This window comes from Arvicola amphibius, chromosome 3 (assembly GCF_903992535.2).
Source record: "Arvicola amphibius chromosome 3, mArvAmp1.2, whole genome shotgun sequence".
NCBI classification, from domain to species: Eukaryota; Metazoa; Chordata; class Mammalia; order Rodentia; family Cricetidae; genus Arvicola; species Arvicola amphibius.
The window spans coordinates 91,173,210-91,187,976 of NC_052049.1; the positions used below are offsets into that span (position 1 = coordinate 91,173,210).

The 14,767-nt window shown below is 41.5% G+C and overlaps 1 protein-coding gene across 4 annotated transcripts in view; it reads left to right on the forward strand.

Moving 5' to 3' along the window:
* Bbs9 (Bardet-Biedl syndrome 9) overlaps positions 1-14,767 on the forward strand; it is a 424,274-nt gene that overhangs the window by 209,537 nt on the left and 199,970 nt on the right. For all 4 annotated transcript variants that reach the window (XM_038322510.2, XM_038322513.2, XM_038322511.2 and 1 more), the window contains 2 exons: positions 11,034-11,206; positions 12,088-12,240. In XM_038322510.2, coding sequence (XP_038178438.1) covers positions 11,034-11,206; positions 12,088-12,240 — 326 coding nt within the window. The remainder of the gene's footprint in view (positions 1-11,033; positions 11,207-12,087; positions 12,241-14,767) is intronic.

Below are 14,767 nucleotides of genomic sequence, written 5' to 3' on the forward strand. Positions count from 1 at the left end.
TTTGACTTTCAAGAAGGGGATTCCTGTCTAGGAGAGGACTTTGTGATGAAGATGACCGCGGAAGTCAGACTATGGAGTTAAGGGAGACATTGGTTCCCCTCTGTGCACTCTTGGTGTATTGGTCCCCTTGCGCCTGACCCATGTTTGGCATTTTAGTTTTTGTAAAAAGCACACAGTGGTAATTCATACAAAGAATTCTGAGTCAGACTGTGATGGCACATACCTTTAATCCCAGCACTTGGGAGGCAGAAGCTGGTGGATCTCTGAGTTCGAGGCCAGCCTGGTGTACAAGACCTAGTTTCAGGACAGACCCCAAAGCTACAGAGAAACCTTGTTTTGAAAAACCAAAAAAAAAAAAAAAAGAAAGAAAGAAAGAAAGAAAAAAGGAAGGAAGGACGGACGGACGGAAGGAAGGAAGGAAGAAATCCGGATTGCCAGATTTCCACCACGTGGAAGGACACAGTGCTTCTTCTCTGCACATGACCTTCATGCTGTATGGAATTGTCTTTAGCTCGTGGCTGATATTTGCTGTAGAGGACTCTTAATCACTTCCTTTAGAAATATGCATGCTATATGGTACTTTTATTTTTCTTTCTGTCAGGTGAGTCCAGGGTCTTGCACACACCAAGTTCTTGCTTCCCCTCTGAGCTGCATCCCCAGACCCAGGGATACTTTTGTAACTCCTGGAACAGGACGGATTGGGCAAGGCCAAACTCTCTGGTTGATGGGAAGGTATTGGCTTTGATGTTATCTACACTTTGAAAATAAAAATGGCATGACATTTGTGTCTTGCAGGATAAGAAACTCTGGGGGAAATAGGCAGTTCCAAGTTTCCACAGGAAGTTCAGATCTTGTATTTTAGAGTGGAACCTGTCATATGTTAGGTTTTCCCTGACAGTGATTTGTTTATTATAGCCAAACATTTAAAGCAGCTCTCTGATTTTAAAATGGAGAATTTCAGATAAAATATGTTTTTAAGAGTGATTGTAGAGTGGGGCTATGAGATACGAGCTGACAATGAGAGATGCAAAGATTATGGAGAATTGCTATCTTGAGAAACCAATGGTGTCATGGCCAAAACATATGGTAGGGGTGTAGTAGGAGCAGCCAGGGGGTAACACAAGCAGGTGACAGCCTGGGAGCAGACTCAGTGCTCATGGCAAAGTCTGCAAGAACTGAATACTGGTTTTTCCCCTTTTCCATACCTGCGTGTGGTGTGCATATGTGTGTATGAGTGTTCGCATTCGCATGTGTATGTGCATACACATATGGGTGCGGAAGCTCAAGGCTGATATTATTAATCTTAATTGCTCCTGCACCTTATTCTTGGAGCTCCCCTGCACAGTGAGCCTGCTGCTCAGCTTGCTCCAGGATGCCATCTCTGCTCTGGGCTGGCACTCCTCCTTGCATTAACTTGGATTCTGGGGATTTGGACTCAGTTTCTCTTGCTTACACTATAAATGCTTTAGCTGCCAAGCATCTATCTCCTCAGCCCCAGACTACATTTTCCTCTACAGAGAGGCCTGTAAGGCAAGGTGTAGTCTTCGGGGAATGGTGGCTAAGCTAGAGAGACCGTCAGTGGAGACAAAAAATGAAGTTCCAAATGTGAGGATACTAGAAAGGCCTGATTGATGCTCAGCCCTCAGTGAGAAAAAGACATCTGGGTGCATCTTGGTGAAATTTTAGAGCACTACAGACCAAGCATATATCATATGGGTTATAAAAGGAAAAACAAGCTATTGACAAGAAATAAATTGGGATGATGTACTCTTTCAACAAAATTTCTCGTTTTCCAGATATGGTGACACATGGCTATAATCTCAATTACTCAAGAGGTGTAATCAGGAGTTTCATGAGTTTAAGGCCACACTGGGCCACCTAGCAAGATCTTGTGTCAAAACAAACAAGCAAGCAAACAAACACACACCAGCCAACCAACCGACTGACCAACCACAGCCAACCAAGTATCCAACAAAAACAGCGTCAGTTGGTATTGGACAATGAAAACATTTGCTCCAAGATGCAAGGAGGATGTTTTTCAACTTGGGTTTCTGCTTCCTGCTAAGCTGATAGTGAACAAAGAATGCTAAGTAGACCCACCCTCTTTTGTATTAGATTCAAGTAGGTGTTTAAGGATGCAAAGGGGAACTAATACACACCAGGCTTTCCTATGTTCTGCTCGATTCAAACATGCTGGAGGGAACAAATGAAATAAAACGAAGTTGGAAAGTCCTGTTCTTACCCACTTTAATTAGCATGCTTTCAGGCATAGTAGAGGAGTCGTCAACCCGTCAGCTAAGATGAGTTGAGCCTTGAGAGTGTCTTTCTTTTCGCTTTGCAGAAGAAATCACATGTGAACTTGCTAATTAAAGTGTGTTGAGTGTGAGGGGTGTGTGATTCTTGTTTCATTCATTCTTGGCAGAGTAGGTCTTTTATATCTATCACCCAGGGTATTGTTACATACAAGGCTAGCACATCCCTTGCAGATCCCATGGATTACAGTAGGAGAGGCAAATGGGTAAGGAGAGTCAGTACTCAAACATTGATATGCTGGCAATAGGAATAGAAGCTGTAGGAGATATTATAAGGATCTTGAGAAGTGGGTAAAGAAAAGTAGGAAAGAGAAGGTCATAGTTGGCAGATGTGTACGGGTTTTTGACATACTGAATTCTCTGGAGTGTCTGGACCGTCACACTGTAGAGGCTCTGTGATATGAGGCCAAGTATGGTAGGTACAATTAATGATAATACTAGTCAAATCTGAAGTCATTTGATATTTTCCTTATACCCGGCGAGTGTAAAGGGATGGTGATTTATCAGTTAGTATTTAGCAATTTCTTCACTATGGGACAATTTGTTTATAATGCAAATCTAGCTTCCAAAAAGCATTTTGAAAAGTAAGTGTAGCTGTTCCTCCATAGAGTCTAGTATTGAAGACGGTATATATTTTTGTTTTAAACTTATATCTACAGAAATTGTTTATAGCATTTCTTTCAAGTTCATGTCTAAAAACATTCATCTGCTTTATCTTCTTAAAAAGTTTTCCTATAATATAATTATATGTGTGCATTGCTTATGATTTAATATAAACTGTTACTTGTATTGTTGAAGTTCAGGTGATCTGACTTGAATGGGGTCTGATGTGGTATTCTGTAGTCTGCTTAACTGAATCCACTATTTTCTCCACTGTTTGGTGGAGTGGGGTCTGAGTGTCGGACTTAACTTTATTTGGAAGCGGAAGTGGTTATTTCCGCTGAGTGCCGTGACAGAACACAAAAGAAAGGGAGATGAACAAATTCAGTGTTCACTTTGGCAACTCTTTTGATTATTAGTATTTTAAGGCACATTTTAAAAACTCTAGATCTTTTATCAGAGATTATAAATAGAAAGCTGCGTTTCTCTTTTCTGTAAAATATATAATGTGGAAAGTATGTGAAATGTTATGTACTTGGATTATGAACACTAAGGAGATGGTTTTGACTTGTGGGCATCTCACTCATTGTTTCTTTTTGAGTTTTGCTAGTTTAAAAAAAAGTCAAGTTAAGAATATTATTTTGGGGGCTGGAGAGATGGCTCTTTCAGAGGTCCTGAGTTCAATTCCCAGCAACCACATGATGGCTCATAACCATCTATAATGAGATATGGTGCCCTCTTCTGGCATGCACAGATAAATGTATACAGAACACTGTATACATAATAAATAAATAAATATTTTAAAAATATTATTTTTCTTTCTGTACCCAAATTCTATGTTTTTGTTGCAAAATGGTTTATTTTTTTTCTCCTGACTATGCTAGTACATGGAAGGGAAACAATAATTTAAAGAGATAACTATAAAGTACATATAAAACATGTTTGAGTGTTTCACTTTTATATCTCTGTTGCTTTTCTAGAACTTACTATGTAGCCCAGGCTAGCCTCAGTTTTCTGAGTGCTGAGTCTCAATGCCCAGCTTAATAATGTAGTGCACTTGGTCACAACAGAGTACCTTTATGTGCACTGAATTTTACCTGTGTTTGGGCTTTGCCTCCCCCTTACTCCACACAGCAGCGTCTTTGCACATTTGCCTTCTGTTGTTCTGACATTTGGTAGCCTAGAGGTGACTCATCTGTGTAAGTCTGGCTGCGCAGCCATCTCCTTTGAAGACATTTTGAGCTGCTCTGTCTTCCCTCTTTGTTTATGGAGAGTCTGATTTATTTGTTTACAGTGATGGTGGATTTAACACAGCATCATCTCAGAGAATAAGACCTGAGGATGTAGGGGTTTCTGTCTGATGCAGTTAATTGTTCCCTACTGCACGGCTCTCTCTCACCTTGGATATAATGTCCTAACTCTAAGTGCATTTTTGCTTTATTCCAATTCATTTTCTACTTGGATGCTTTTGTAATATAGCAGACAAAGGAAAAGATACAAATCATAACCTTACTGCCCTTCATCTTAAAACCCTCTCCATTTATTCAAACATCGATTTGAAATAGGGTCTCATGATATAGCCCAAGCTTATCTGGAACTCACTAGATAGCCCAGCCTAGCTTTGAATAACCGGCCTCAGCTTTCTGAGGGCTGGGTCTCCACACCCAGATTAACACTGAAGCATTTTACCAATCCTTGTGAATCTGTGTATGAGCTTGGTCCTAGAGACTCAGGCCTATAATCTCAGGTAGCTGGAGCCCTGAGGCAAGAAGATCAGGAGTTTAAAACTAGCTTAGGCTATACAGTTTGTTCAAGGTCAGCTAGGAAACTTGGTAAGACTCTGTCTCAAAAATAAAAAGTAAACAGATAAATGGGAATACAGTTTAGTGATGGGGCACTTTCAAGTGTGTGCGCGAGGCCCTGGGCTTGAGTCTCAGTTACGAACATCTCTGTGTGCTTGGAGCCAGCTTAGTGCTGATCTTGTCCAGGCATCTCGTCTTCGCCGTCCTCTCTTAGGCTGCCAAATGGCTGACTTTTTTGGCTTGAGCACAGGCCCTTCCCTCCACCTCAAGGACTAAGAGTTTTGTACAGAGTGCTTAGTAGTGCACATCGGATTCAGAGCACTAGTTCAGGCTTTAAACTCTAGCTTGTTATTTGAATGACTGTGGAAAATTATCATATAAGATGGCAGTAAATTTTAAACCTCTAAGGTGGCAATAAGACGATGAGATAATACATGAATCGGCAGGAAATGGTCCCTTAAAGAGAGGTATTAACTTTCTCGTACATTGTAGATACTAAATAAGCATTTAGTAGCATTTTCATCACTGTTGCTATTATTGTTCTTTTGGGACGTACTAAGACTCGAAATAAAGGCTGCTCTTGTGTTACTGTACTCTATATGGAGCATTTCATTGGTCTGATTTGTCCTCCTTTAAATTGGCTGCAGGTTTTTTTTTTTGTTATTTTATCAATTAGTTACTTAGTCCATTCATCCGTGTTGCATAGGTGTGCACCTGTGTGCACACACATGCATGCCGGTAAATGTTAAGGTCAAGAGGACCACTTTTGGGAATTGCTCTCCATGACCATGTGACCACCTTGTGGGCTCTAGGAATCAAACTCAGATCATCATGCCTGTGTGTAAGAGTTCTGCCCTCTGAATCATTTCATTGACTCTACTTATAGGGGCATTTTTTGCCTGTCTTTCTTGCCAGCCCACAGCATCCCTGCCTTGTTTCATACACCACCCATACTTGGCATAACCTGTATGTGGGGTTGACTAAGCCCTCCTGATAGGTTGCTGTGCACACCTTCAGAAAATTACTTTACCCAACTGATGACTGAGATGAACCTGGCACACAGGTTACACCATAAAAGATCTGATTAACAGCACCCCAATTCAGCAGGAAGCAGTTTGGAGAGAAATAACTACATCCATATTCCCAAATATTGTTTATAAATGTTCTTTTACATTTAAAGGGGGAGATGATATAGATATAAATAAGTTGGATTGTTGTGAATCTTGGTTACTGATATTAATTTAAGGTCAATTTTGTTATATGTATATGTATTTCTGATCTTGATTAAGGTATTATGATTGTGTAGTTCATTTAAAAATGTAATGTATAATTAGGAAATATAGATTGTTAATGAATAATCATCGATAATAGTCAAGCTTGTAGTCATGTTAGATTTTCTAGATATACAGAGATATATTTCAGTTAGATAGGCATTCCTAATATCTTTCAAAGACTACAGAATAAGGCATTTAAATGTTGTAATAACTTAGGGCTTTTCATGACAATGAGCCACATCTGCTCCTGGCAGCACCAATCTACTTCAAGAGGAAGATGGGCATCGAAGAGGCTCCTTATTGAGTTTGATAGCCATTTGGGCAAGAAACTGCTCTTGCCTGGACTGTTGCATAAACTGGACACAGGGAACCCTCAGAGAGAGGACTGCTGAACTTGCCTAAAGGTGAGATGATCTTTCAGGGTTCCTGATTCCTGAAAGAGTCTGCGAGACATTCTGCAGGACACAGCAGATAGTGACTGAACTGTCTTTAAAATTTCCTGCTTCATGGAAAAGTCTGCTGGATACTGTGGACATGAAGGCTGAAGATGGATGCCCCAACGGTACAGACAAACTTTGGGTGACTGTCCAGGTAGCAAGATGTCTCAGTCATTTCTAGAGTTTTGGAAGTTGCTTACTTCTTGTTAACCTAGGTAATATTATATCCTTCTGGAGTCTTTGATGGAGTTGAAGAAGAATAGATAGTTATAGTTTTTCTTATGTATGATAAAAGATAAGGTATATATAAATACTGTAACTGAAAAAAATACTGTAACTGTAATTCTTACTTGATAACTCTTTTGTTATATGTAATTTTACTATGTTAAAGTTAAAGCCTTTCCTTTTTGTTTAAACAGAAAAAGGGGAAATGATGGAGGATTCTCACTGGCTAATAAACAAACTGCCTTGGCTTTTTGATAGGGCAGGATTTATATAGGTGGAGTAGACAGAACAGAAAGAAGGAAGTGAGGTAGATGGCTCAGACAGATGCCACGCCTGTCCTAAGTGAGACAGATGCATGCCATGCCTCTCCTCTCTGAGCCAGACGCGATGGAGCTAGCCACCAGGTCAGACATGCTGAATCTTTCCCGGTAAGACACCACTTGTAGTGTTACATAGATTATTAGATATGGGTTAGTCAAGATGTGAGTAAGAGGCTGAAACTAATGGGCCAGGCAGTGTTTAAAAGAATACAATTTGTGTGTTGATATTTCACATGTAAAGCTAGCCGTGCGGGAGCCAGGGCGGCAGGAATGCAGCCCGTCTGCTCCTCACTACACCACATGAACCAATAGTTGTTTACAATGAAATCTCCATGCTGTAGTTTACCATGCACTAGGGAGAATAATAGCAGTTATATGAGAATAAGCAAAGCTTATTGAATGCTAACTGTATCAATTACAATTTTTTTGAGACAGACTCTGTATCCCAGGCTGGCCTTCAACTCACTGTATAGCTGAGGATGATCTTGAGTTCCTGATCCTCCTTCTTCTACCTCTTGAGTTCTGGAATTACAGCTGTGAGACACCACTTCTGTTTTATCCAGTTCTGGGGTTTGAAACTATGGCCTTGTGTATGCTAGGCTAATGCTATACCAACAGACCTACATCTCCAGGCTATCAAGTTCACTTAATAAATTTTAGGAAGAGATACTCACACATGAAGGGGCATGAGTCTATTGGGGCAGAAGTCTTAGAAGTAGGCCACTATGGAGGACCTGGTTCAGCCTTCGTCACCCTCAAACAAAGCTCTTCTCTAATGACCTCCTTATGACCATGGAGAGTTGCAAGAAAGTTCTGGGCTCTTGACAGTCCACACAGCCCAGGAGTTCCTGGGACAAGGACATTTCTATTTGAGGTACAGAAGATATTAGTGGCCAGCCTTTCTGAAGATGCCCATCAGAAGATGTGAGAACCCAATATGAATTAGGTAGGAACACCATAAAAGTTGAAGGAGGCGCTGGCAGGGTGGCTTTGTTGTCTGTGGAAGAGGTGCAAGAAGTGGATTGAAGGGCTGGAGGGGGAGAATAACAAAAGATATTTTGATGGAGGTCTCATTTGGGGGTTAGGGAGATACCTGGTGCCAGGGAAACCCCCAGGAACTCATAAGTATGACCCCAACTAAGACTCCTAGATATAGTGGAGAGGGTGCCTGAATTGGCCATCTACTGTAAGCAGATTGGTGACTTCCCTGAATTGCCATCAGAGATGCTCTATCCAGTAACAAATGGAAGCAGAGGCAGAGATCCACAGACAAGTGCTGTGGTGAGCTCTGAGAGTCTTGTGGAAGAAAGGTAGGAGGGATTGTGCTAGGCAGGTGGTCATGTTGGGGGAACCCTCAGAGACAGCTGACCTGAGCTCACTGAAGCTCATGGACACTGGACTAAGGGCTAGGGAGCCTGTGTTGTACTGGCCTAGGCCCTCTGCATGTGTGTGACCACCGTGTAGCTTTGTCTCTAATAAGTCTTCTAATAGTGGAAGCAGGACCTCTCTCTGGCTCTTAGCTGGCTTTTGGTAACCTGTTCCCTATGCTGGATTACCTGGCACTGCCTTGACATAGGGGGAGGAACTTGGTCCTTCCTCAACTTGATGTACCCATGCTTTGTGCAAGCCCATGGGAGACCTGCCCCTTTCTGAAGGATTTGAAGGAGAGGATGGGGAGGGAGGTAGATGGAGAAGGGGGGATATGGGAGGAGAGGAGGGAAGGGAAACTGGTTGGTATGTAAAACAAATGAAAAATGTTATGTAAATAAAAAATTAAAATAAAGACAGTGGGTGTGATGTCTATGCTAACCTCTGTCACTGCGGAGGAAACACTTTGATCTCAGTAGAACAGAGCAGCAGTTCTGAATGGACTGTGGCAGGCATACACGGCATTGCTCATTCCACATTGTGGTGGTTTAAATGAGAAATGTCCCCCATAGTCGTCTGTATTTTTTCAAATAATGCTCCCTAATTGTTGTTTCTGTCTTGGGAGATTCTTTAAACTGTAGGGGGTGAAGCATTGCTGGAGGAAGTATGCCCTTGACTTTGAGGGTTTATGGCCTTGCACCCCCTTTCCTTCCTCTCTTCCTCCTTGTGTGGATAAAAATGTGGTCAGCTTGATTCCTTCCTGCGTCTGTTGCCATGCCACACACAGTTCACCATTAATGGACTTTATCCCATTGACACTGCAAGCTACAATAAAGCCTTTCTTTCTTCTGGTCATGTTATTTATCTCAGCAACAGGAAAGCAAGGAGTACACATATAGCAGAAAAACAGATGACTAGTGGGAATAAGAGAATTATCTTTCTGTGTTTGCTAATAAAAGTAGAGTCCTAAAGCCAAGGTCAACATGTAGGGTGATGTGAGATTCCTCTTGTATGCTGTGAATGCCATTGGTTAATAAAGGATCTGCTTTACGCCTATTATAGTGCAGTTTAGGGCAAGGTGGGAATTTCAAGCAGCTAGAGGAGGAGAGGCTAGGTGGAGTCAAAGAGGAGCCATGTAGCTGCCGTAGGAGACAGATGCCTGATGCTGGATTGAACCTTACCCATAGGACACAACCATGTGGCGATACACAGATGAATAGAAATGGGTTAATTTAAGATATAAGAGCTAGCTAGAAGTATGCTTAAGCTAATGGCCAAACAGTATTGCAATTAGTACAGTTTCTGTGTAATTATTTCAGGTGCGGGCAGCCAGGAAACAAATGAGCAGTCACATTTGTAGGGTTACATTTACTCTTTGCCAGGGTGCCATGGAAAAATCCTAAGAAACATGTCTGTGTGTCATTTTACCCCAGTCTTTACATATTGTAAGCAGGAAATCTGAAATAATCCTCATCCTGCCAATGCTTCTAATATTTCTTTCTTTAGAATAGTGTATATAACATAAATAGATGGTGGTGAATTAAATGGAATTTGTAACTTCTGAGATTTTTCAAGGGACTTTGTATAATAATCTTGGAAATTATAGTATTATAGTTATGCATCTGGTAAACAGTAGATGTATCGAGCCTGTGTGTGTTTACATAGATGTAACATTGTCATGTGGTAAGATCAATGGTTAGTCTTTCTGTATTAGTAATTAGAATTCCAGTTTCTTCTCCATACATAACTGGCTGAGTGACCTTGTTAATTAATTAAATTCTTTTGAGACTGGGCTTTTTGTTATTGTTGTTAAGAATGGAATAGCATCATTGCCTCATGAGACAGCTGAAGTTTAACTGACAGCAGGGTTGTGACGGAGCCTGGTGTGTACAGAGTTTATTGTATGATAGATGAGATCAAGCTATGATCCGAAGAATAGGCAAATTGAAATAGGTAGTGATGAATGTATGCAGAATGAATTCAAGCTGTCATGTTTAATGCACTTCCTGATCCTTGGTTGACTGGGATTCTGTGTGCTTTGTTTTCTTTGTTATAACAAGAAACTGCCACACCACAGTGTTTGGCACCTAGCTGCTGCCCATCCTCAGCCGGTCTCACATCATCATCACTGTCATTGACATCGGAATCACAGCCATCTTGATTAGAGAATACAGAGCTCTTTTGGTGCTCAAGTGCCAGGGAATAGAGGGAAGCAGGATTTTCTTTTCAACTTAGGGAAGTGTCAAGCTTAAGCTTGCTTTAAAATCTAAAAACTACTAGATAAACAGAAAACTGTGATTATAATTGCAGCACTTTTATATTTTATCTCACACCAGTATCAGAAGTAGACCAGTGCCACCACACTGCGCCTTTTCGTGTCTGTCAAGTCAAATGTGCCACAGCTGGGTTGTTCAGGCCTATTTACTGTTAGGGTCACGGGGAGAAGGACTGCACTCAGCCACTCTCTGGCCCTCTTCTCTGGAAGGGCATCTGAAATGGTTCTATGGTTGATGCAGAAAACAGCAACAAGGCAGCAGACATGTATTTTAGGACAGCAACAGAAATCAAATATACATTACAAAAAAGTAACATTATCCTTTAGCAAGTGTTCATGTCAAGGTTGCTTGATAGCTTTCTGTTTCAGCAGTAACCATGTGTAATGAGCTTTTTTCCTTTGTTATTCTTTTTCTCTTAGAACGATACCGCATTCAGAGCGAACAATTTGAAGACCTTTGGCTCATAACAAATGAACTTATTCTCCGTCTTCAGGAATATTTTGAAAAACAGGGAATCAAAGATTTTGCATGTTCTTTTTCTGGTTGTATACCCCTTCAAGAATATTTTGAGTTGATTGATCATCATTTTGAGGTGAGCTATTAAACCAAATAACCCTTATTTTGAAAATCAAAGAGAAAGAGATAGTGCAGAGTGCAGATCCTGGGTACATGCTGGTAGGCACAGGCTCTGGGTTCTTCTGTGCTTGGTGCACTCTGCATGTATGGTACAGTTGTGTGGTTAGTCCTCTGTGGAACTCCTAACAGTGGGAACAGGGATTGTCTCCAACTCTTTTACTGACTTTTGGGACCCTACTTCTCATACTGGGTCACCTTGCCCAGCTTTAATACAGGGGGAAGTGCTTAGTCTTACTTCAACTTGATCTGCCATGTTTTATTGATACTCACGGGAGACCTGCCCTTTTCTGAATGAAGATGGAAGAGGAGGGGATTGGAAGTGGGAGGGGGAATGGAGGAGAAGGACTTGGAGGGGAGCTTGGAGGAGGGAGGCGGCAGCTAGAATGTAAAATAAACAGATGAATAAAAAATTGCTATTCCATGAAAGAAAGAGAAAGAAACAAATTCAGTTCTGGTACTTCTGTGTCTGCTCTTTTATTCTCTTTATTATTTGCTTCATTGCAAAGAGGAAAAAAGAAATTATAAATTTTCTATGTAGTCAGTTATTTTTTTATTAAACATTGAAGACAGTCCCCAGTGATGCTGTGGCATATCCCCTAAAATTCCCCTTACCTGCTCTCTTGTCTTTGTAGTCAGGTACCCAAGGTCCTGCAGTCCTAATTCCCATTTCTCTGTACACTGTTTAAATCTATTCAAGTCTTTCTCAAAATTTTATTACACTGTATATATTTTTAATTTAAGCATCCTTCTTTTTTATTTTTGGCCTTTTTTTTTTTTTGAAACGGGTTCCTTTTTTTGTATCTATGTAGCCCTAATCTAAGAAATTACTCCTTATAGCTACGGATTAATGGGGAGAAATTGGAAGAGCTTTTATCTGAAAGAGCTGTACAATTTCGGGCCATCCAGCGTCGGCTTCTAACAAGATTCAGAGATAAGACACCTGCCCCGCTCCAACACCTGGACACCCTGCTGGATGGGACGTACAAGCAGGTCAGTGTGTACTGGTGGCAATTGTCTGCCCCTCACCATAGAGTCAGGCACCAGAATGCAAAGATACGCTGTGCAGTATGGCTACAACTGTTGTATGATTTCTCGTGTGGTCCATAATTGTCACCTTTATTGTCTATCTCCCAAGCAGCTACCACATACTTCCAGCATGACTGTGATGAAGACTTTGGCCACATCGTGTCTTCCTGGGTCCTCTACATGGTATCACTACTTTGTTTTGTGGTGTATATGTTCTGAATTTTAAAACTGAGGTTTTGAAAGGTTCTAATAATTACATATTCCAGTGTACCTGTGACAAGTAATGTAGACATATCCATGTGTCACTGCCTTGGTCTCCCCCAGTGGTGACATTTTAGAAAACTCTAGCCCAATGTTACTGGGGGGATATGGGCATTGATTACAGCCCTGCCCTTCTTTAGATTTCCTTGCGTTCCTCTGTGTGGATGTTCTATGATGGGGTGCTGGGTTTCGTTCCATCTGGCTGTCACCACCCCAGCTCCCTCTTGTCACCTTCATCACCACCCGGCTCTGCCCTGTTACTCTGCTCTCTTTCCTTGCTGGACCTTCCTCAACACCTCCCCTGACTCCATTCTGTTGGTTTTGAAAGTGCAGATCAGATATTTTCCAGAGTTAGTTTTCCTGGATAAAGAAAAAGAGCTTATTATCTCTGTTCTGGTAACACCTTAGCTTTGTGAGAATTTCATGCTTACTTGAAAGTTCTCAGTCATTTAAGAGCCAGTGCACAGTGACACCCAGTAGGATCCTGGAAGACTGTTGGTCTTGGAAGTCAAGATCTCAGCTGTGGATTATCTGGGTGGCTTGTTGCACACTTTTCACACCCTTGGAGCTTCGTAAAATGGGGTATAGACTTTGACCACAACACTGCTCTTACTGAGATCTGCTTGTTCTCCTGCGTGTGAATGTGTTATTCAGTTCTCTCTGATCTTATCCTGTGTTTAGTTCTTTATACCTGTCACCTCTACTACGGCATCACAAAAATTTCTCTCCACGATGTGCGCAGGAGTGTCTTGTAGTTGTTCTACAAGCACAGACTGCAGATTGCTCCTAAACATTCCTGTGACCTCTAGGCTAAGCACCGGGCCGTGTCTGTTCTACAACACTTTCTCTTTAGTGCACGTGTTCTCTTGTTGTTTGCAGTTCCCTCCCTCCCTTCCTCCTCTGTTCTCACTCCTTTGGCCGCTTGTCTGTTTCTCCCAGAGCATCCTTCCGTATCCGTGACAGTACTCGGGTGAGCATGTGCTCCACACAGAGCTGCACAGTGGGCTGGCGAGTAGCTTCGTTTGATAATTTCCCAGTGCCATGTGGAGCAGGACTCCCCCCTCTTTGATACATTTAGATGCTGGAGTTGAAATTCTTGCTCTGCCTAGCTTCAAGATTGAACTTTACACTTGCAATAATAGGTACTAAATGTTTAAACCCATAAATTTTTAATTTAAATGTGTGTTTTAAGCTTTCATTATTTATAGATTAAGAATGAACAGTTTTTGAAGGAAAAAGAGAATACTGTCAGGGATTTGCTTCAATTTTCATGTTCATTGCCATTGAATCCTACTATATGTTTTCATGTTAAATTACACCAAAGTGCTGATTGAACACCTAATTTCTTGAGGATAAAAGTGTAGTTCCTTTAACTTAATTTTAATGATATGATTAACAGGAATATACTTTTCTGAAGAGGATTGCAGCTATTCTTAATGCCAAATCCTTCATCTAGTTCTGTGTCATTTTCTCAGAAGTGAACCACTCTTATCTGCTTGGAGTCTTTCCAGAAACTTCTTACAGAATGCATTTGTAATGAGATGGTTTGTGAGGCCGGCAGAACCTGGGAGGAATATCACACTACATGTATCGGTGCACCTCTGTGCTCTTCCTGCGTGTGCCAGGAACATTCTCATGTGGGTGGATGCAGAGCTCTGCCCCTTTGCAGTGGCTAAGGGGATTCTGCAGCCTAGAGTCCCGCCGTACAGATGACTCACAGTTGATGAAAGGAAAATCTCACTGTTTAAAAATTAGCTTTTGATAATTTCATACATGATGTGATGAAATGTGATCATATTCCCCATCTGTTTCTTCCTCCAACTCCTCTTAGGCCCAATCGACCCATCTCTCTCTCTCTTTACTTCATGCTCTCCTCTTTTATTAAGATCCCATTAATTCTGATTAGTGCTGCCTGTATGTACATGGATATGCTGCCATCCACTGGCCCATGGGCAACTTAATCATAGCCACATCCTCAAAGAAGAATGAATCTCCTTTCCCTCAGCTAGGAATGGGGCCTTGAAGTCCCTCTTCCATTTGTGTTGGAGTTGTGGCTGGCATGTTCTTGTGTAGGACTTGTGTAGAAACCATAGCTGCTGGGAGTCCTTCAGGGCAACAGCTGTGGAATGTCCAGAAAAGAGCAGTTCATATATTATTACTGCTCTCTGTTCCGAGACACACCTGAGCCTTGTGGAGCAGGGGAAGGAGATGAACTGATAAGTCATCCCAT